Source organism: Salmo salar, chromosome 08 (genome assembly GCF_965601325.2).
Source record: "Salmo salar chromosome 08, fSalSal1, whole genome shotgun sequence".
Lineage (NCBI taxonomy): Eukaryota > Metazoa > Chordata > Actinopteri > Salmoniformes > Salmonidae > Salmo > Salmo salar.
This window is the reverse complement of record NC_138298.1, coordinates 26,254,763-26,280,000: the sequence shown is the minus strand read 5'-3', so window position 1 is coordinate 26,280,000 and position 25,238 is coordinate 26,254,763. Positions and strand designations below refer to the sequence as shown.

Here is a 25,238-nt window from a genome sequence, read left to right as displayed (position 1 = left end):
AGAGAAAATAGCATTACATCTTGGCTGGCTGGATCCCTTCCTGTCCCTTGATGCTTTCGCTACTCCTCTCTGACTGAGGCATGAGTCATTACACACACACACACACACACACACACACACACACACACACACACACACACACACACACACACACACACACACACACACACACACACACACACACACACACACACACACACACACACGCCTCCTGCAGGTATCTGACTGACGATGTAGTATCATTACCCTTAACATTAGTCTCTCTATGAGTCATCAGTGTGCCTTTAACGCAGACCTCTCCACACCTCTTCAACTATACCTCACCAATATAACTCACCTCTCCCTCCCACATCACTGGTTTACAGCTGAGCCATTCCTCCATCTCTTCCCTTTTCCTTTCCATCCCGTTCCCTCCATATATCTCTACCCAGGGAATTCTGGGAAATCCCCCCTCAAAACAAACAACCAACCTCACTCTATATGAGTTTTCCCATTTCTTTCCCCCCTACTTTCTTCTCTAAAGCCTTCCCTTCTTGAATGGTTGCTAAGATGTGGTGATGCAGCACAAGACGCTATCAGGCTGATTGGATGGCGGCGGCGCCTGGGTTGCCGCGACAGCAGAGGCGTTTGGCTGTTAAGGCGTTAATAAAGTCACGTTGCGGCTCCGTCGGAAAGCCTCTCAGGCGGGGAGACCCGGGCGTGATGGATTGCTCCTTGTCAGTTCAATTTGAGAAATGTATTGAGACTACATGGGGTTGGTGGTGGAGGGTTGAGAGGCATACAGGTAGCGTAAAGAGAGAGGGAGAGGGGGATGGAGAAATGGATGGAGAGAGAGAGAGGTGTAAAATATGGATAGTGTGATAGAGAGCATAACAGGGAGATAGAGAAATGGAGAGAGAGCTTGAGAGATGGATGGGAAAGGAATGAGAGAGTAAGAGGAAAAAAGAGAGAAATGAATAGAAAGCAAGAGAGAAGGAGGGGGAAAAGATGGCCAGAGAAAGGAGTGAGGTAAAGAGGGAGAGCAGGAAAGAGAGGGAGAGGAGAGATGTGGTCACATTAGCGACGTTCAGAAGAAGGACGAGAAATGGGAAAAGGAACATATGTGGCAACAAACAGTGAGAGGAAATAGAGGAGGAGAGAGAGAGCGAGAGAGACAGATTGAGGGAGGAGGTGGTGGGAATGAGAAGTAATGTTTCTTCACTTCTTCACAGAGCTGCTTCACACATGCGTTGCTCATTAGATATTTATAGCCACATGAAGTCCCGGGGCTGTGAGAAGCAGCTCTGACCTGTTGAGCCCAGGCAATGTCTCCGTCCCAAATAGAACCCTATTCCCTGTTTAGTGCACTACTTTAGACCAAGGCCCATAGGCACTAAAAAGAAAATAGCGGTGACATTTTGGACTTCTAACACAGCATTCTGAATGGTAGAGTACAGTCATGCTGTTTACACAAACAATCAAGTTCGGCAAGCGGTGAAAATGCCAGTGAGAATGTCTGCAATCTCCAATAGCAGAACACCGCTGCCGGACACTATTGCTAATTCAATACTTCACCGTGTCATTTTCTATGGGCTTGTGAGTAATGGGCATTCGCTGATGTGTCGAATGGATTCTATAGTTCCCGGTTAGACTTTAGTGAGAATCCAGGCAGAGACCAGCAATATAGACTAGAGATCTACAGGGAGATAGCAGAGGCCTGGCAGAGTGGTATCTCTCCTATCCTCAGCTCTTCAAGCAGTAGAACCAATGGGTTTTCTCTCCTGTCTTTCTTATCTCTCCCGCTCTCCTTCGCACGCTCTCTTTCTCCGTTCTCATCTTGCCTTCCTCCCTCCCTTCCACACCACCTGTCTTTACTATCTCTGCTCCATCCACTGCTCTCTCTCTCTCTCTCTCTCTCTCTCTCTCTCTCTCTCTCTCTCTCTCTCTCCTCTCTCTCTCTCTCTCTCTCTCTCTCAATTCAAGGGGCTTTATTGGCATGAGAAACATATGTTAACATTGCCAAAGCAAGTGAGGTAGATAATATACAAAAGTGAAATAAACAATAAAAATGAACAGTAAACATTACACTCACAGAAGTTCCAAAAGAATAAAGACATTACAAATGTCATATTATGTATATATATACAGTGTTGTAACGATGTACAAATGGTTAAAGTACAAAAGTGAAAATAAATTAGCATAAATATGGGTTGTATTTACAATGGTGTTTGTTCTTCACTGGTTGACCTTTTCTTGTGGCAACAGGTCACAAATCTTGCTGCGGTGATGGCACACTGTGGTACTTCACCCAGTAGATATGGGAGTTTATCAAAATCGGGTTTGTTTTCGAATTCTTTGTGGATCTGTGTAATCTGAGGGAAATATGTGTCTCTAATAGGGTCATACATTGGGCAGGAGGTTAGGAAGTGCAGCTCAGTTTCCACCTCATTTTTTGGGCAGTGTGCACATAGCCTGTCTTCTCTTGAGAGCCAGGTCTGCCTACGGCAGCCTTTCTCAATAGCAAGGCTAGGCTCACTGAGTCTGTACATAGTCAAAGCTTTCCTTAACTTTGGGTCAGTCACAGTGCCACTGTATACTCTCTGTTTAGGGCCAAATAGCATTTCTCTCTGTCTCTCTCTCTCTCTCTCTCCATCATCTGTCCATTCTTTCTATCTCCCTCTGCTCCTCCCCATCCCTCCTCTCCTCTCTTTGACCTTCTCTTCCTCCTTTCCTCTGTCATCTTCTTCCTCTTTCTGCCTCACTTCATCCATCTCCTCTCCTTCCCCCTCTCTCTAACCTTGACCCCTCTTTCTTGCCTCCCATCCTCTCTTTCCCTGTCCCATTGGTCCTAACCCTTTCTCTCTTTCCCTGTCCCATTGGTCCTAACCCTTTCTCTCTTTCCCTGTCCCATTGGTCCTAAACCTTTCTCTCTTTCCCTGTCCCATTGATCCTAACCATTTCTCTCATCCCCTTTCCCCTCATTAACCTCTCAGTCTCCCTCTTCCTGCTCATGCCTTCCACTCCATTGCTTCCCCCATCTCCGCTAACCTCCAACCTCACCTCCCTAATCTCTTTGTCACCTCTCTCTGTCTTAACCCTCATCCCCCATCCATTTCTGTCCTCTCTCCTCTCACTGCACCTTCTCTCGCCATCCCTACCTTGGAAGTGACAGAGGGCAGCAGATAGAGGTTGGAGAAGTGCTTCATCAGTTGGAGGATTGTGGGTTTGAATCCCAAGTCTGACCAGCATTTCTGTTCTCTCCTCCTTCTTTTCCAGATGACCCAGGAGCAATACATCCTCGCGGCCCAGCCCAACACCCTGAGCCAGCGGGCACACCAAGGTGCCCAGGCCTACCCGGTGGGTATTTACGGCTGGAGGAAGCGCTGCCTCTACTTCTTCATCCTCCTGCTCCTGGTCACCATGATCGTCAACCTGGCGCTCACCATCTGGATCCTCAAGGTCATGAACTTCACCGTGGTGAGTTACCCATAGTGCCCCTGGAGGTCTGGAGGGGATGTGTGACTGTGTGCTGAGAGGTAGCTTGTTGTAAGGGTGGTAGTGTGACCCGCGTAATGCTTTACAAGTGTTGAGAAGTTCACCATCTGGTTCTTGAAGGTCATGAACTTCACCGCAGTGAGGTGACCATAGTGCCGCTAGAGGGCTAGAGGGGAAATGCATGTGAATGTGTACCTACACTGGTTGTTTGGGATCTTGTCAAGGCTATGTCATGTTTATGTCATGTTTATGTCAGGTTTATGTCATGTAAACCTCAATGTGTTAACATACAAGATATCTAAGAGTGGTTTCATAAGACTAAATGCTCAGTTTGCTCAACATTAGTCCTCGATTGTAGCCTAAGTGATTATGCAGGTTTCTGCTCCAACCTAAATCATGCTGATAGAGTATCTTCACTGAGTAAGGATGTTGCTAGGGAACTATATCATGTCCTCATGGAGACGTGATGAGGCTTGCGGAGGAAGGGTTTTCTCACTTGATAGATGGGTCAATTGAAAAACATTCAGTGATCAGGCGGAAGGGGAACCCAATGTTAAATTAGTGGCTGAACAAGACTGTAGATGACACTCTTAGCGGGACAAAAAGCCAGATCAAATCTCATGTTAATGTGAATATGTTAATAGCTTTAGATAGACCATTCGTCGTGGCTCAAGGCACAGGTAAACAGCCTTCTCTAACTATGACAGAAACCCAGCTGTGAAAGTGGACGGCGTGTGAAATGGAGCCTATGGAAATCCTGTCTGGATGGGGAGAGAGCGGGGGCGTACCAAAATTGAGGGTGCGCTCCAAATGGCACCCTATTTGTGTATTATTTTTGACCAGAGCTCTATGGTAAACGTAGTGCACTACATAGGAAAAGGATACGATTTGAGATACAACCATTACCATGAATATTTCCATCCAATGCTCTGCCTCTGACAGATAAACAAACCTGTCAAAAGTTGCAGATCAATTTACTTGTTTTTCAGGGGGGGCGGCCTAGTCTGTAATATACCCAGCATGCGCCGGGGCCCCTGGGACCGCCCATAATAATATATATAAAAATACGTTTGGATGAGGTGACCCCGCCTGCCAATTGCTGAATTTCTACCCCTTCTGTTTTCATAATGGCTTCCTGCAATCAAATCTGCCGGCGACTTCAAAATAACCTAAAATACGCCGGAAGGGATTTAATTTCTACCAAATAAAAGGGTGAGAGCGAGTGTGTTTGTGTGAGCGTGTGTGTGAGAGAGAGAGAGAGAGAGAGAGGTGCGGGTTTTTTGCGAGGCCCCCAGCCATTCCTATAGGCCGCCGGCATTCCTGGTCCCAAATCCAATTGTGCAGATGCATTTTCCGAGGTGTTATTCCCACCATGGCTCCCAATATCCTCCAGATATTAGTGAAATCCCTCAAAGTGATAAATGTCAACGTGCGCTGACTAATGGGCCGCGTTCCCCCCTGTACACAGAGACAGAGAGAGAGAGAGAGCGACAGAGAGAGAGAGAGACAGAGAGAGAGAGAGACAGAGAGAGAGAGAGAGACAGAGAGAGAGAGAGAGAGACAGAGAGAGACAGAGAGAGAGAGAGAGAGAGACAGAGAGACAGAGAGAGAGAGAGACACAGAGAGAGAGAGCTCGATAACCACATACTTAGCCCTATGGTACTGTTGTTCATTTCTTCTGCCTCACTCTCTCTTTCTCAATTAAATTAAAATAGCTTTTTAGACATGACAAAACAATGTAGATATTGCCAAAGCATACTTTGGGAATGAAGTGATTAATTTACAATATTAACATAATGAATTCCCTCTCTCGTTCCCTCTCTCGCTCTTTCTCTCTCGCTCGCTGTCTCTCCCAGGTCTATTTTCCCAGGTTTACATCTCCTCCTCCTCTCCTTAACTTTTCCTCTTCTGTCTTTTCCCGTCTGTTTATCGTTCCTCTCCTTGTTACTGTATCCTCTGTGAGAAACGCAGGCAGCCAGGCAGAGTAGGAATCCATATTGCTGCAACATGCCTCGGCTGTGTGTTTTATTTCCTGGTTTGACCCAGCTGAAACCAGACTGTTGCTTCGAACAAATAGATCAATAGGCGAGCAGCAGAAAACACATAAAAGATGGATCCCCCTTGGACAGATATAGGCTCACCTCTTCATTACCTGGGGGGGTGACTGACAACGGTGCTCTGAAGCTGCAGCTTGCCACAGTGTTTCTGCTATCAGTAGTCTTGGTGTTTGAAGCAGTAACCGGCCTTGATGACAGAATAACCAGAGCATCTCTTTTGAACGGTACTATTGCTGCTGCTATTACTAATGCGTTATTCCTCTAGCCATCGCTACATGCTATAGGGTGGCATCAATACACAGTCTTGCTCTATGTGAATCCCCAGTGAGCCATAATTTGACGTCGATCCACATAGATCAAAGCTGTTCAGACACGGTTTCTGTGTGGATTTCAGAACACTGTTTTGTGGCGCTTGTGGATTTGGCGGCGCTGCACACTAAACGCGGCGGGTGATTCTTCAAAGCCAACTCTTTGATGGTGACATCACACTAGTTTAGGACCCCCTCGACGAGTCAGGAGAAGATTCTTTGGCGTGTCGGCGAGACATTAAACATGGATGCATGACAGCCCTGAGCCACAATGGAGATAAGTCACATCTATTTTGCATGGGTTATCCTTGGTTGACATGGGCTAGCATTGGCATGGGCTGGAGTGGCCTGGGTTTATGTGTTGGAATGTGATTTGACGATTGAAGTATTCCAGCAATCAAATTCAACTTACAATTTCTGTTTTATTCTATAATATTCTACTTTCTATTCTTAGCGATTCTTTCTATTGTATTCTACACTATTCTACACGCAATCTGGTCATCGAAGTTATAATCTGTATCTCGGAGACAATTTGATTATCAGATCAAATGAACATTAAACAACGATATGTGAATCTGCCCAAAAGACGGGGGCGTATCAATGACATTCACTTCAACACAAGACCATGTCAGTGAAGACTCCATAGACTGACACCATGTCAGTGAAAACTCCATAGACTAACACCATGTCAGTGAAGACTCCATAGACTAGCACCATGTCAGTGAAGACTCCATAGACTAACACCATGTCAGTGAAGACTCCATAGACTAACACCATGTCAGTGAAGACTCCATAGACTAACACCATGTCAGTGAAGACTCCATAGACTAACACCATGACAGTGAAGCCTCCATAGACTAACACCATGACAGTGAAGCCTCCATAGACTAGCACCATGTCAGTGAAGACTCCATAGACTAACACCATGTCAGTGAAGACTCCATAGACTTCACCATGTCAGTGAAGACTCCATAGACTAACACCATGTCAGTGAAGACTCCATAGACTAACACCATGTCAGTGAAGACTCCATAGACTAACACCATGACAGTGAAGCCTCCATAGACTAGCACCATGTCAGTGAAGACTCCATAGACTAACACCATGTCAGTGAAGACTCCATAGACTTCACCATGTCAGTGAAGACTCCATAGACTAACACCATGACAGTGAAGATTCCATAGACTAACACCATGTCAGTGGAGACTCCATAGACTAACACCATGTCAGTGGAGACTCCATAGACTAACACCATGTCAGTGGAGACTCCATAGACTAGCACCATGTCAGTGAAGACTCCATAGACTAACACCATGTCAGTGGAGACTCCATAGACTAACACCATGTCAGTGAAGACTCCATAGACTAGCACCATGTCAGTGAAGACTCCATAGACTAACACCATGACAGTGAAGACTCCATAGACTAACACCATGACAGTGAAGACTCCATAGACTAGCACCATGTCAGTGAAGACTCCATAGACTAACACCATGTCAGTGAAGACTCCATAGACTAACACCATGTCAGTGAAGACTCCATAGACTAACACCATGACAGTGAAGCCTCCATAGACTAGCACCATGTCAGTGAAGACTCCATAGACTAACACCATGTCAATGAAGACTCCATAGACTTCACCATGTCAGTGAAGACTCCATAGACTAACACCATGACAGTGAAGATTCCATAGACTAACACCATGTCAGTGGAGACTCCATAGACTAACACCATGTCAGTGGAGACTCCATAGACTAACACCATGTCAGTGGAGACTCCATAGACTAACACCATGTCAGTGGAGACTCCATAGACTAGCACCATGTCAGTGAAGACTCCATAGACTAACACCATGTCAGTGAAGACTCCATAGACTAGCACCATGTCAGTGAAGACTCCATAGACTAACACCATGTCAGTGAAGACTCCATAGACTAACAACATGTCAGTGAAGACGCCATAGACTAACACCATGTCAGTGAAGACTCCATAGACTAACACCATGTCAGTGAAGACTCCATAGACTAGCACCATGTCAGTGAAGGCTCCATAGACTAACACCATGTCAGTGAAGACTCCATAGACTTCACCATGTCAGTGGAGACTCCATAGACTAACACCATGTCAGTGGAGACTCCATAGACTAACACCATGTCAGTGAAGACTCCATAGACTAACACCATGTCAGTGAAGACTCCATAGACTAACACCATGTCAGTGAAGACTCCATAGACTAGCACCATGTCAGTGAAGACTCCATAGACTAGCACCATGTCAGTGAAGACTAGCACCATGAGAATAATAATGAGATCTGAAATATAGTTCTATTATTAAAGCTGGTTGCAGATGACGTGGTACAAAAAAGTCAGAGTTCATCAAAGTGTTAATTGCCTATTTTAGGTAGTTATTAGCGATATGATGAATAGGCTATGTGTTGTTATGATTGCTTCATGATTATTTATTGAGTTTCAATGTCACCCGAAAGGCTATCAAAGGAAGATTTAAATTAAACACTTGACAAATTACAATAAGGCAACAACAAAATAACGTTTGAATTTTTTTGTTTGAAGTGACAGCTTGGCTGTAAATGGGGAGGTCGGACTTCAATTTGGGGAATGCAAATCCTGCGGGGTCCTTTGGGGGTTTCACGCAGGGATTACATTTCCACTTGTTCCGCCGTTGGCATGGCAATGTTGTCACCAATCAATTGTCTTCATTTCCTAGTCGGGGGAAGGATGTGAGGTTACTTTCTAATGGTATGAGGATGAGGAGAAACAAAGATATTGTGATTGTGCGTGGAATTACCCATTGGTTCTCCTCACATCATGACCGGACTAGAGTTGTTCCTGGTCATATCTCATTCCTGTTCATGGATTGTACTTTACAGCCACAACAGACGCTGTGTTAACGTCTAACCCCCAAGGCACAAGAAATATATGGTATTTATTCCTTGTGTCACTATTTCTGTTTTATTTTTGATCTTTAACTGCATTCTGGGAAAATAACCCGTAAGTAAGCATTTCACTGTTAGTCTACACCTGTTGTTTACGATGAATGTGCCAAATAACATTTGATTTGATTTGCCTCTTGAGACTGCGATGCCGCAGACCACTATCTCAGAACATGGTCATCATTCCGTTGCACGTCCTGTCTAAGCTAACCATCCTGTCTAAGCTAACCATCCTGTCTAAGCGAACCATCTTCCGCTTACATTCCCTCTTGTCTGTCAGACAGTACGCTGGGACAAACACTATCATTCTCCATTGTAGACAAAAATAAACAGGTTGACAAGCCAAGCCCAGTGCCGCTGCTCAGATCCAGATTGAGGGGGGTGAGTGGGTGGGTTGATGATATGTTAGAGAGACTGGCGACGGCCATGTTTGGCCATGGGAATGGAGGGAAGGAGGGATGGGAAGCGGAGGTTAAGAGATGGTGAGGCAGGTGTTGGACAATATGGCCGCTGTTATTATTAGGGGTTTAAGAGACAGAGGCAGGCTGCTTTTGTTTTGGTGCATCCTTAGAAAAGAAACGCAGGAGAAAGGGAGAGAGAGAGAGAGAGAGAGAGAGAGAGAGAGAGAATGTATGTGTGTCTGCAGTGTCTGGGAAGGCATTTCTTATATAACAATTTGGTATGAGTTAAATAATGTTGAGCGTGTATTTGTGCGTGTGCGTGGGTGTGCATGTGTGTGCATGCGTGTGTGTCTGCGTTGGTGTGCGTTTGTGCGCATGCCAATGTGTGTGTGTCCTATACTATCCTATATCTCCCAGCTGTGCCCTGTGGCCAGAATATGCTGTACGGTGCTCTTCTTCAAACCTGTGTGCTCAGCTCTAGTCATTACGAGAGGCTAGCACCTGAACACACTGCTATATACACACACACACACACACACACACACACACACACACACACACACACACACACACACACTGCTTATCCGCTGAACTCCATCACTGATCCCCCCCTAGCCACGCCTGGGTCTTTGTTCTGACCTGAGGTAATGGAGGAGGCCCGGCTTGAAACACACACACACACACACACACATACATGTTCATGCTCACACCAATACCCCCTCAGGTAATTGAGGGCACACCATTAAATGCACACACACACACACACACACACACACACACCACACACACACACACACACACACACACACACACACACACACACACACACACACACACACACACACACACACACACACACACACACACACACACACACACACAGCAGAGGGAGGGTGGGTTAATGTTGGGGATCCATCAGGTCCAGAGTGCTGACGTGTCTGATCTTAATCAGAGCAGAGGGAGGTCTGCACAGAGAGAGATAATCTAACAGCCTCCCTCCTTCCTTCCATCTTGCCACGCTCTGTCTGTCTGGACACTACTGGCCATTCTTCACTTCCTGTCCCCATCTCTCTCTCTCTCTCTCGCTCTCTCTCGCTATCTCTCTCTCTCGCTCTCTCGCTCTCTCGCCCCACCATCTCTCTCTCTCTTCTCCCCCTCTCTCGCTCTCGCTCTCTCGCTCTCTCTCTCTCTCTTCCCCCCCTCTCTCTCAATTAAATTCAAAGGGCTTTATTGGCATGGGAAACATATGTTTACATTGCCAAAGCAAGTGAAACTACACCTCTCTCTCTCTCTCTCTCTCTCTCTCTCTCTCTCTCTCTCTCTCTCTCTCTCTCTCTCTCTCTCTCTCTCTCTCTCTCTCTCTCTCTCTCTCTCTCTCTCTCTCTCTCTCTCTCTCTCTATATATATATATATATACACATTGTATATCATTTACCAGTTCCATTTCACGTCATGCTGTTCGTAGAAATAATTGATTATAATATACCAGTTCATCGCCATTATTTATCCGCGGAAACGATAATGGGTTTGGCCGGGAAATAGCGGTTCCCGCTCTTAAACCCTAGTGCGTGCGTGCTTGTGCGTTCGTGTGAGTGTGTGTCTGAGAGAAAGTGATTTATATATACATTTTTTCTCTGCAAGAATGACGATGCTAGTGAGAGAGGGAGAAAGTAGCAGGAGATGATAAAGAAGAGAAAAAAGTCATATCCATCCATTCAGCATTAAATCTTTCTCAGAAACAGATACGCTGTCGGCAAGCCTTTCTCGGAACGTACAGAGAAAGCCAGATGGCCCTTGACCTTTATTTGACCTTATATGTGAACCCCGCTGACCCCCACAGTGTGTAACAAAGCCTGTGGCCTGGGCTTCACAGCAGAATGCTTTCTCATTTCCTCTCCGCTAAATGAGCTAAGATCCCTCAGCCCTCCACCACTGAAGATCACAACCCCGTCTTTCTCTGTCTCTCTGTCTGCTATGGAGGGAGATAAAGGTTGTGGCCCTGCTGCTCTCGCTACTCCAGTCCGTCTGTCTCTCTGTCTGCTATGGAGGGAGATAAAGGTTGTGGCCCTGCTGCTCTCGCTACTCCAGTCCGTCTGTCTCTCTGTCTGCTATGGAGGGAGATAAAGGTTGTGGCCGTGCTGTGCTCGCTAATCCAGTCCGTCTTTTCGCTGTCTCCTTTCTGTTGGTCAAAGAGAGAAGTGATTATTCTCCAGCACATGCAGGTTTCAAGCTTGGGTTATAGCTGTGCGTGTGTGTGTGTCAAATCAAATTTTATTTGTCACGTGTCGAATACAAAAGGTGTAGACTTTACCGTGAAATTCTTACTCACGAGTCCTTTACCAACAATACAGAAAAAAATAAATAGTAACACAATAAATAACAATTACGAGGCTATATAAAGGGTACCAGTACCGAGCCAATGTGCAGGGGTACCAGTACCGAGTCAATGTGCAGGGGTACCAGTACCGAGCCAATGTGCAGGGGTACCAGTACCGAGTCAATGTGCAGGGGTACCAGTACCGAGTCAATGTGCAGGGGTACCAGTACCGAGTCAATGTGCAGGGGTATCAGTACCTAGTCACTGTGCAGGGGTACGGGGTAGTTGAGGTAATATGTACATGTAGGTAAGGGTAAAAGTGATCAGGTAATTTGTGTGCGTGTGTGCTTCTGTGTCTATGCGCAAAGTAACCCTAACCCGGAAATATTTCATGTGAAAATGTTTAAAATAATACAAATATTGAATTAAAATACAACTTTTGTTCCTTTGGATGTTTTTCTCTCCACTCCCTCCTCTCCTAAACGGTTTCTTCACGGTGACTGAACTGACACTGGTTTTCTCTGTTTCACTGTTTTTGGACTTCTTCTCTCACGTGTGAACATGGTTGACAAGAGTACTGGTACTGAGTCAATGTGCAGGGGTACGAGGTAGTTGAGGTAATATGTACATGCAGGTAGGGTTAAAACTGACTAGGCAATAAGGGGGAGTGTGTGTGTGCATGAATGCTGGTGTGCATTGACATCTGTCCATCCATCTGTCCGTCTACCCATGTATTTCCACAAGCCCTTACGTGTGTGTCTTCTTAAAGCTATAGCCTTGCTCTTTGACTAAAAGATAAATGGTTGGTAGCAGTCATTAAGGCCCAGGGGGAATTATCCCAGCCAATCACCATGCTGATGTGGTGCCACGGAGAGCCGGGTCAAACCACCTGGAAACTAATGGCCATTAGCACTTCAACGCCGCGTCTCATTGTCCTTGTGCCACAGGGGATGAGGATGAACGAGAGCGAGGTAGAGTGTGGGGATGGAACAGGTGGGCGTGTGTGTAAGAGGTAATTACAGAATCTTAACACACTCTCTAGATGAGATTTCTATAGCTCAGTTGGTAAAACATGGTGCTTGCAACACCAGGATAGGGTGTTTGATTCCCAGGACCACCTGTACGTAAAATGTGTGCACGCGTGACTGTAATTAAATTTGGATAAAAGAGTCTGCATAATGGTATATATTACAAGACAATTTATGAACCCAGTCTGCCAAATAACATATTCACCGACCACTATTCCAACTCTAGCTGTATAGCGACCAATATTATTCACGTTTGAGCTAATGAACAGGGAACTGTCACCAGTTTAAATCATCATGGAATCATACAGGAATTAGCTCATACCCAGCATCTGTGCACCCAGGGGTCCTCGCAACCTGGCTGGACCCCTCAGCCAGGGTACAAAGCCATCCAGCACGATGCCGGTCTGTATTCCCCTGTCTGTGTTGATGACCTTGAGGATGACATAACAGGGGAGGACATGTTAGGTTTAATTAACGCTGAAAGAACGTTGGGAGTTTACCTTTACACCACCGTGGATTAGCAGTTGATTAACGAAGGGTGTTTCAAACGGCTGGGACGATATCCCTGCGTGGGATAGGGACATCCGGTCACGCCTGAGGCCTTCTTTCCTTCTCATCCCCCTCTCCTCTCTTCGACCACCTCGACCCTCTCCCGGGGCCCTGACAGATCTCCTTTCCTTTCATGTTTGTATTGTTCCCTCCCTTTTTCCTGTCATCCACCGGCCGATTTTCCCTCCCCCCTGCGGGAGATCGATACCGATCGCATCGGGCTGATTATCTCACGCTGACGATGTCACAGCTCCTGTGAAGTGGAGCCCAGGAGGAGTGAGTCACTCCCGGGCAGAGGATACCGTGACTTCCTGCCCAGAAAAATCAACAGAAGGAGGATAGAGGAGGACAGAGCAAGTAAGCACAGTACAGAGGGACAAGCAGAGGACAGAGGCTCCAGGTTAGACCAGAGGACACAGGCTGCAGGTTAGACCAGAGGACACAGGCTGCAGGTTAGACCAGAGGACACAGGCTGCAGGTTAGACCAGAGGACACAGGCTGCAGGTTAGACCAGAGGACACAGGCTCCAGGTTAGACCAGAGGACACAGGCTGCAGGTTAGACCAGAGGACACAGGCTGCAGGTTAGACCAGAGGACACAGGCTGCAGGTTAGACCAGAGGACACAGGCTGCAGGTTAGATCAGAGGACACAGCTCAGAACAAAGCAGAGAAAAAATCCAGAATGTTTTGTCCTCGCTCTGCTGACAAGTTTTTTGCTCCACTCACACAGGTGTAATAAAGGCCTATTGCACTGATTTGGTTTGGGTGGGAAGTAAATACTTTTTTATTGCGATTTATCAGGGGTGCTGCAGAACCCTCAGCACAGGACAGGAGCTTTGAGGAAGTTAACAGGATTAGACAGGAGAATTGAGGAAGGGATCGAACCCTTTTTTAAACGTTTTGCCTGAAATGACATACCCAAATGGAACTGCCTGTAGCTCAGGACCTGAAGCAAGGATATGTATATTCTTGATACCATTTGAAAGGAAACTCCTTGAAGTTTGTGGAAATGTGACATTAATGTAGGAGAATATAACACATTAGATCTGGTAAAAAATAATACAAAGAAAAAAACATGCGTCTTTTTGTAATTATTTTTCTTCCATCATCTTTGAAATACAAGAGAAAGGCCATAATCTGAGTTAGGAATCTAGGCGCAATTTAGATTTTGGCCGCTGGATGGCAGCAGTGTATGTGCAAAGTTTTAGACTGATCCAATGAACCATTGCATTTATGTTCAAAATGTTGTGTCAAGTCTGTCCAAATATGCCTAATTGGTCAATATATATATTTTCAAAAGTGTGCACTCTCCTCAAACAATATAATGGTATGTTTTCACTCTAATAGCTACTGTAAATTGGATAGTGCAGTTAGATTAACAAGAATTTAAGCTTTCTGCCCATATAAGATATGTCTATGTCCTGGGAAATGTTCTTGTTACTAACAGCGTCATGCTAATCACATTAGCGCACATTACCTCAACCGTCCCGAGGGTGGGACACCGATCTCTAGAGATCTTTAAGAGGTTTAAACAGGATAGGCGTATTGGGGACGTTAACAGGACAAGACAGGAGCATTGAGGAAGTTAACAGGACAAGACAGGAGCATTGAGGAAATTAACAGGACAGGAGCATTGAGGTAATGAACAGGACAGGAGCATTGAGGTAATGAACAGGACAGGAGCATTGAGGAAATGAACAGGACAGGAGCATTGAGGAAATGAACAGGACAGGAGCATTGAGGTAGTGAACAGGACAGGAGCATTGAGGTAGTGAACAGGACAGGAGCGTTGAGGAAATGAACAGGACAGGAGCGTTGAGGAAATGAACAGGACAGGAGCGTTGAGGAAATGAACAGGACAGGAGCGTTGAGGAAATGAACAGGACAGGAGCATTGAGGAACTGAACAGGACAGGAGAATTGAGGAATGTTAACAGGACAAGAGCATTGAGGAAGTGAACAAGACAGGAGCATTGAGGAAATGGACAGGAGCGTTGAGGAAATTAACAGGACAGGAGCATTGAGGAATGTTAACAGGACAAGAGCATTGAGGAAGTAAACAAGACAGGAGCATTGAGGAAATGGACAGGAGCGTTGAGGAAATTAACAGGACAGGAGCGTTGAGGAAATGAACAGGACAGGAGCGTTGAGGAAGTCAACAGGACAGGAGCATTGAGGAAATGAACAGGACAGGAGCGTTGAGGAAATGAACAGGACAGGAGCGTTGAGGAAATGAACAGGCCAGGAGCGTTGAGGAAGTCAACAGGACATGGGCATTGAGGAAATGGACAGGAGCGTTGAGGAAATAAACAGGACAGGAGCATTGAGGAAGTCAACAGGACAGGAGCGTTGAGGAAATGGACAGGAGCGTTGAGGAAATAAACAGGACAGGAGCATTGAGGAAGTCAACAGGACAGGAGCATTGAGGAAATGAACAGGACAGGAGCATTGAGGAATGTTAACAGGACAAGAGCATTGAGGAAGTGAACAAGACAGGAGCATTGAGGAAATGGACAGGAGCGTTGAGGAAATTAACAGGACAGGAGCATTGAGGAATGTTAACAGGACAAGAGCATTGAGGAAGTGAACAAGACAGGAGCATTGAGGAAATGGACAGGAGCATTGAGGAAATGAACAGGACAGGAGCGTTGAGGAAATGAACAGGACAAGACAGATCAAAAAGTAACTAGAACAGCTCAGTGAGATGAAGAGGGAGGACACGGAAAAACACCCTCCCCAGAAGCATAGCTTGTCCATGCAAACTCTGAAGTTTGAAACCACAGTGAAGTCATCCAGTTTAGAAGCTTTTTTTCCTTGTTTCCCCAGCTGAATCGTGGCCCGAGCACCATTCATCTGAAGTCGTTTGTGTGTGGGATATAAATCAATAGTAACACTATGGGCCGTGTCGTTCCTCCAGCCCCCTACGGTGTGTAATAACCGAGCTCGGAGCGTAGTCGTTGTATCATGATTATTATTTCTCAAGTTCTGGAGCGTTAATTTTTAAATGCGGGTCGTCCATTGAAGGTTGTAGGAAATCCAATTAGACATTGATCTGTCGGCGGCGGACCCTGACAAAGCCACATTGTTAAATGTGGACGGGGAAAAAAGCTTTTAAAAAGACAAATAAGGGAGCCGACCTCGTACTGGCTTATGATTATTAAACATAGACCGCTGAACGCTGGTCCTCTGATACCTGTTGGTGGAATGAAAATCCGATGGTGAGCCGCGTCGTTGGCTCGGGCAATTCGGGAGTTGGGTCGATTCGTGCAGAGTGCCTATGGTATGCATACACATGAGAGAACACAAGAGTACACACACACACACACACAAAGACATCAACACACACACACACACACACACACACACACACACACACACACACACACACACACCACACACACACACACACACACACACACACACACACACACACACACACACACACACACACACACACACACACTGCATCCTCCTCTTTCCATCTCTTCTTCCTTCCTCTTCCGGAATCACTCCTCCCCCTCATCTCCCTTCCCCCCTTTCCCAACAACAACAACCAAAGCTAGGCCCCCTCAGATTTGTCAGCCCCAGGATTCATTCCCGTCAATTTAGCTCGTTAGGGGCCAATGGAGTATCATAATATGTTCAGGTAATGTTGCGTACGTCGGGCCGGCTCCGGAGAGAGCGGGCCAAGAGCAGGCCGGCGTTGACAATCAATCAGAGGGCTCTAATGGATGGTGTCCTCCTCGGAACGGCCTCGTTTGTTGTTTAAAGGGCCCTGTTTTATTGCTGAGGCTATGGCAAACAGATGGCCGTTCGACAAAGAGGATTGTTTTCTCTCTCATTCAGTTTATCCATCTCTCTCTCTGTTTGTTGCCTCTTTCTCTCTCTCTCTCTCTCTGCTTCATATTCTCCCTACCCTCTTCTTCAAAATAAATAAACTTCATTCCCCTGTCTCTCTCTCTCTCTCTCGCCATCTATACCTCTCTATCTCCCTCTCACTCTTTCTCGCTGACTGCCTCTGTCACTCTCTCCCTCCCTCCGTCCTCTCTCTCTCTCTCTGATTGTGTCGGGTTGAAATAAGTCAACATTTTCTGACACACAGAGAAGTACTGCAGATGTCTGATTAGAGGGGCCTCAGGCCTGGGGCTTCTGTTATGTCTTGTAAAGTAAGTAAGGAAAGTAGCTAAGTTAAAGGGGAAGTCTGCAATTGTTACATCGATTTTGGGACTTATAAATTAATATTATATGCCCACTGATTCCTACCATATCAGAACGCAAAATATGAACTTGTTATATTTCAATGTCTGTAAACAAAATAAATGAAAAAGAAACACTGTGCAGCATCAAAACATGGTTAGAACTATAATTTTTACATCATGGATGGTCAGTCCAATCCATACCTCTGTCTATGAATTTGAGTGGTTACGTTTCTCTAGGCCTATCCCTCAGCTATTTACCGAAACAGTGGCGGGGAACAAGCTTTGTTATTGTTTCGACTGCTGATTGCCACTTTAAAGGGTTTCAAATTATGGAAGCCATGTGATAGTGCAATGGTATTTTGTGGAAGACAACATTATGACTGGCTAGCGCTGCCATATGTACTTACAGTAACGGAGCAAAAACTATTAGAATGTGATCTTCCTCTTTTTAAACAGGTCTTCTAGTCCCAGTCCACACACATGTGGGATCTTCATTTGATTCGTCTGTTTATTTGGGATTTCAGATGTAATTATGTGAGTGGCCGTGTGTCGCTGCTACAGTCAGGATGTGTGGCCAATTTGCGTGACTTGTTTTATGCGTTTTCATTACCGTACCAAGTTCTGCCCATTTCTTTTCTGATGAGAATCTTGAGAGAAATATGGTCTGTTTCTGCTCTCCAGTCAACTGCTTATGCAATTGTCATGCTTGACAATCACAATGGAGAACACTCTTAGATAAAAAGGGCTATATGCTTGCTTCATATATGGCACCTTTTAAGGTTCTATATAGAAATTAAATTGGTTCTGTATAGAACCCTATATGGAACAAAAGGGTTCTATATGGAACCAATTTTGGTTCAGTGAAGAAGAACCCCTGGGGTTCTGATCAAAGGACCCTACAAAAGGGTTCTACATAGAACCTATAGGGGTGCCATATATGAAGCAAGCATAGAACCCTTTTTGGTTCTATCCAGAACCTTTTTTTCTAAGAGTGTAGGCAAAAGCACTACCAGATCTGGGACCAGGCTAGCTGTATGGTATTAAACAAGGTGACTCTGGTCATGACTCATTCTCCTCAGCCCAGCTAGCGATGACGGACAGGCCTGGTGTGAGCATGCTCAGTCTGTCCCGGTGCCGCTCTGCTGTGCTTCTCTCTGTTCTGTTTGGCAAGCGGCTGTCCACAGTGACTGACAGTCTACAAACAAGGCCATGGGCACAGTGCAGGGTGCACACACACACGCAACTAGACAAGCAGACACACACACAGGCACACACAGTTGCACGTACACACGCACACACACACACACACACACACACACAGGCATATACACACAGGTACACGTAGACACACAAACACACAGGCACACACACACACACACACACACACATGTGCGCATAGACACACACACACACACACACAGGCACACACACATTCAACACACACACAGGCACACACAGACAGGCACACAAATCCTCTGCCTCACACACAGAGACAGACAGCGATCGGATAGCAGCCCCTCCACGTCAAAGTGAGCGTTTTGCCCACCAGACAAACGTTCCAGTCGGTTTGGTATTCAGGTCAGATGAAAGACGGGCAGGGCTGGACAGGCCTGGACACGCAGGCCAGTAGACTTGGACAGTAAGTCACTACTCAGACACACGGTCATCTGTCACTCTGCTCAGGTCACAGCAGAATGGATGGAGAGTCACATCCAGGACCTCTATAGCAGGCGCTGTCAGAGGAAGGCCCGAACAATTGTCAAAGACTGCACCATTGTTTTTGACTCATCACATACACTGCTGCTACTGTATATTATCTATCCTGTTGCCTAGTCACATTATTCCCAATTACAGTTTTTTTTCAATTGCTAACAAGCATCGGTCAATACTGAAGCCACTTTTTCCAAACTCTTCACACAGTCTGCATTACCAACATGCATCTTGGCCAAACAGTTGATCTCACCTCCAAAACTCACTCAAACCAACAAAACACTTCATACATGTCTCAAAATAAGCTTGTTCGACCATAACAATGGCAACGATTCTCACTCAGAAAGCATAACTTGTCAGTCATAACACACTGACCTAAAAAACACTAACAACAGGGAGCATTACATAAATGATGAACTCCTCTCTCTGAAGTTTGAATGATTTTTCACATAAATCAGTATTTCATTATAGAATGAGAATAACACCTTTTCACTTTATTGACTGTACTAAAGTATATGTAACAAGAATGTATCAGAAATGCAGCAATTTGCTTCAATAGCCTTTATGTTTTCTATATCTTTGCATATAATAATTTACTTGTGAAAATAAAAAGTTGAAACAAAAAACGAATTCCTGAAATTCCAGGACTGCAATAATAATTACAAACAAACATCAACATGTATAGTATAATCACTCATACTGTACAGTACTGTGAGGGTTCTAGTTCTCATCAACATGTATAGTATAATCACTCATACTGTACAGTACTGTGAGGGTTCTAGTTCTCATCAACATGTATAGTATAATCACTCATACTGTACAGTACTGTGAGGGTTCTAGTTCTCATCAACATGTCTAGTATAATCACTCATACTGTACAGTACTGTGAGGGTTCTAGTTCTCATCAACATGTATAATCACTCATACTGTACAGTACTGTGAGGGTTCTAGTTCTCATCAACATGTATAGTTAATCACTCATACTGTACAGTACTGTGAGGGTTCTAGTTCTCATCAACATGTGTAGTATAATCACTCATACTGTACAGTACTGTGAGGGTTCTAGTTCTCATCAACATGTATAGTATAATCACTCATACTGTCAGTACTGTGAGGGTTCTAGTTCTCATCAACATGTATAGTATAATCACTCATACTGTACAGTACTGTGAGGGTTCTAGTTCTCATCAACATGTCTAGTATAATCACTCATACTGTACAGTACTGTGAGGGTTCTAGTTCTCATCAACATGTATAGTATAATCACTCATACTGTACAGTACTGTGAGGGTTCTAGTTCTAATCAACATGTATAGTATAATCACTCATACTGTACAGTACTGTGAGGGTTCTAGTTCTCAATCAACATGTGTAGTATAATCACTCATACTGTACAGTACTGTGAGGGTTCTAGTTCTCATCAACATGTATAGTATAATCACTCATACTGTACAGTACTGTGAGGGTTCTAGTTCTCAACAACATGTATAGTATAATCACTCATACTGTACAGTACTGTGAGGGTTCTAGTTCTCATCAACATGTCTAGTATAATCACTCATACTGTACAGTACTGTGAGGGTTCTAGTTCTCATCAACATGTATAGTATAATCACTCATACTGTCAGTACTGTGAGGGTTCTAGTTCTCATCAACATGTATAGTATAATCACTCATACTGTACAGTACTGTGAGGGTTCTAGTTCTCATCAACATGTATAGTATAATCACTCATACTGTCAGTACTGTGAGGGTTCTAGTTCTCATCAACATGTATAGTATAATCACTCATACTGTCAGTACTGTGAGGGTTCTAGTTCTCATCAACATGTATAGTATAATCACTCATACTGTACAGTACTGTGAGGGTTCTAGTTCTCATCAACATGTATAGTATAATCACTCATACTGTCAGTACTGTGAGGGTTCTAGTTCTCATCAACATGTATAGTATAATCACTCATACTGTCAGTACTGTGAGGGTTCTAGTTCTCATCAACATGTGTAGTATAATCACTCATACTGTACAGTACTGTGAGGGTTCTAGTTCTCATCAACATGTATAGTATAATCACTCATACTGTCAGTACTGTGAGGGTTCTAGTTCTCATCAACATGTATAGTATAATCACTCATACTGTACAGTACTGTGAGGGTCCTAGTTCTCATCAATATGTCTAGTATAATCACTCATACTGTACAGTACTGTGAGGGTTCTAGTTCTCATCAACATGTCTAGTAGTAGGAGGGTCAGCTCATACTGGTACAGTACGTGTGAGGGTCCTAGTTCTCATCAATATGTCTAGTATAATCACTCATACTGTACAGTACTGTGAGGGTTCTAGTTCTCATCAACATGTATAGTATAATAACTCATACTGTACAGTACTGTGAGGGTTGTAGTTCTCATCAACATGTATAATCACTCATTCTGTACTGTACTGTGAGGGTTCTAGTTCTCATCAACATGTATAGTATAATCACTCATACTGTACAGTACTGTGAGGATTCTAGTTCTCAACAACATGTCTAGTATAATCACTCATACTGTACAGTACTGTGAGGGTTCTAGTTCTCAACAACATGTCTAGTATAATCACTCATACTGTACAGTACTGTGAGGATTCTAGTTCTCAACAACATGTCTAGTATAATCACTCATACTGTCAGTACTGTGAGGGTTCTAGTTCTCATCAACATGTATAGTATAATCACTCATACTGTACAGTACTGTGAGGGTTCTAGTTCTCATCAACATGTATAGTATAATCACTCATACTGTACAGTACTGTGAGGGTTGTAGTTCTCATCAACATGTATAATCACTCATACTGTACAGTACTGTGAGGGTTCTAGTTCTCATCGACATGTCTAGTATAATCACTCATACTGTACGGTACTGTGAGGGTTGTAGTTCTCATCAACATGTGTAGTATAATCACTCATACTGTACAGTACTGTGAGGGTTGTAGTTCTCAACAACATGTCTAGTATAATCACTCATACTGTACAGTACTGTGAGGGTTCTAGTTCTCATCAACATGTATAGTATAATCACTCATACTATACAGTACTGTGAGGGTTCTAGTTCTCATCAACATGTTAGTATAATCACTCATACTGTCAGTACTGTGAGGGTTCTAGTTCTCATCAACATGTGTAGTATAATCACTCATACTGTACAGTACTGTGAGGGTTGTAGTTCTCATCAACATGTATAGTATAATCACTCATACTGTACAGTACTGTGAGGGTTCTAGTTCTCATCAACATGTGTAGTATAATCATCTCATACTGTACAGTACTGTGAGGGTTGTAGTTCTCATCAACATGTATAGTATAATCACTCATACTGTACAGTACTGTGAGGGTTCTAGTTCTCATCAACATGTGTAGTATAATCACTCATACTGTACAGTACTGTGAGGGTTCTAGTTCTCATCAACATGTATAGTATAATCACTCATACTGTCAGTACTGTGAGGGTTGTAGTTCTCATCAACATGTGTAGTATAATCACTCATACTGTACAGTACTGTGAGGGTTCTAGTTCTCATCAACATGTATAGTATAATCACTCATACTGTACAGTACTGTGAGGGTTCTAGTTCTCATCAACATGTGTAGTATAATCACTCATACTGTACAGTACTGTGAGGGTTCTAGTTCTCATCAACATGTATAGTATAATCACTCATACTGTACAGTACTGTGAGGGTTCTAGTTCTCATCAACATGTATAGTATAATCACTCATACTGTACAGTACTGTGAGGGTTTAGTTCTCATCAACATGTATAGTATAATCACTCATACTGTACGGTACTGTGAGGGTTCTCATCAACATGTATAGTATAATCACTCATACTGTACGGTACTGTGAGGGTTCTAGTTCTCATCAACATGTATAATCACTCATACTGTACAGTACTGTGAGGGTTCTAGTTCTCATCAACATGTATAATCACTCATACTGTACAGTACTGTGAGGGTTCTAGTTCTCATCAACATGTATAATCACTCATACTGTACAGTACTGTAAGGGTTCTAGTTCTCATCAACATGTGTAGTATAATCACTCATACTGTACAGTACTGTGAGGGTTCTAGTTCTCATCAACATGTATAGTATAATCACTCATACTGTACAGTACTGTGAGGGTTCGAGTTCTCATCAACATGTCTAGTATAATCACTCATACTGTACAGTACTGTGAGGGTTCTAGTTCTCATCAACATGTCTAGTATAATCACTCATACTGTACAGTACTGTGAGGGTTCTAGTTCTCATCAACATGTATAGTATAATCACTCATACTGTACAGTACTGTGAGGGTTCTAGTTCTAATCAACATGTATAGTATAATCACTCATACTGTACAGTACTGTGAGGGTTCTAGTTCTAATCAACATGTATAGTATAATCACTCATACTGTACAGTACTGTGAGGGTTCTAGTTCTCAACAACATGTATAGTATAATCACTCATACTGTACAGTACTGTGAGGGTTCTAGTTCTCAACAACATGTATAGTATAATCACTCATACTGTACAGTACTGTGAGGGTTCTAGTTCTCATCAACATGTGTAGTATAATCACTCATACTGTACAGTACTGTGAGGGTTCGAGTTCTAATCAACATGTATAGTATAATCACTCATACTGTACAGTACTGTGAGGGTTCTAGTTCTCATCAACATGTGTAGTATAATCACTCATACTGTACAGTACTGTGAGGGTTCTAGTTCTCATCAACATGTATAATCACTCATACTGTACAGTACTGTGAGGGTTCTAGTTCTCATCAACATGTATAGTATAATCACTCATACTGTACAGTACTGTGAGGGTTCTAGTTCTCATCAACATGTATAATCACTCATACTGTACAGTACTGTGAGGGTTCTAGTTCTCATCAACATGTCTAGTATAATCACTCATACTGTACAGTACTGTGAGGGTTCTAGTTCTCATCAACATGTATAGTATAATCACTCATACTGTACAGTACTGTGAGGGTTCTAGTTCTCATCAACATGTATAGTATAATCACTCATACTGTACAGTACTGTGAGGGTTCTAGTTCTCATCAACATGTTAGTATAATCACTCATACTGTACAGTACTGTGAGGGTTCTAGTTCTCATCAACATGTATAGTATAATCACTCATACTGTACAGTACTGTGAGGGTTCTAGTTCTCATCAACATGTATAGTATAATCACTCATACTGTACAGTACTGTGAGGGTTCTAGTTCTCATCAACATGTATAATCACTCATACTGTACAGTACTGTGAGGGTTCTAGTTCGAATCAACATGTCTAGTATAATCACCCATACTGTACAGTACTGTGAGGGTTCTAGTTCTCATCAACATGTCTAGTATAATCACTCATACTGTACAGTACTGTGAGGGTTCTAGTTCTCATCAACATGTATAGTATAATCACTCATACTGTACAGTACTGTGAGGGTTCTAGTTCTCATCAACATGTGTAGTATAATCACTCATACTGTACAGTACTGTGAGGGTTCTAGTTCTCATCAACATGTATAGTATAATCACTCATACTGTACAGTACTGTGAGGGTTCTAGTTCTCATCAACATGTATAGTATAATCACTCATACTGTACAGTACTGTGAGGGTTCTAGTTCTAATCAACATGTATAGTATAATCACTCATACTGTACAGTACTGTGAGGGTTCTAGTTCTAATCTACATGTATAGTATAATCACTCATACTGTACAGTACTGTGAGGGTTCTAGTTCTCAACAACATGTATAGTATAATCACTCATACTGTACAGTACTGTGAGGGTTCTAGTTCTCATCAACATGTATAGTATAATCACTCATACTGTACGGTACTGTGAGGGTTCTCATCAACATGTATAGTATAATCACTCATACTGTACGGTACTGTGAGGGTTCTAGTTCTCATCAACATGTATAATCACTCATACTGTACAGTACTGTGAGGGTTCTAGTTCTCATCAACATGTATAATCACTCATACTGTACAGTACTGTGAGGGTTCTAGTTCTCATCAACATGTATAATCACTCATACTGTACAGTACTGTAAGGGTTCTAGTTCTCATCAACATGTGTAGTATAATCACTCATACTGTACAGTACTGTGAGGGTTCTAGTTCTCATCAACATGTATAGTATAATCACTCATACTGTACAGTACTGTGAGGGTTCGAGTTCTCATCAACATGTCTAGTATAATCACT

The 25,238-nt window shown here is 43.7% G+C and overlaps 1 protein-coding gene across 1 annotated transcript in view; it reads left to right on the top strand.

The window, feature by feature from the left end:
• LOC106602171 (zeta-sarcoglycan) overlaps window positions 1–25,238 on the top strand; it is a 344,550-nt gene that overhangs the window by 220,265 nt on the left and 99,047 nt on the right. The window contains exon 2 of the mRNA XM_045722923.2: window positions 3,256–3,456. Within this exon, the coding sequence (XP_045578879.1) occupies window positions 3,256–3,456 (201 nt within the window). The remainder of the gene's footprint in view (window positions 1–3,255; window positions 3,457–25,238) is intronic.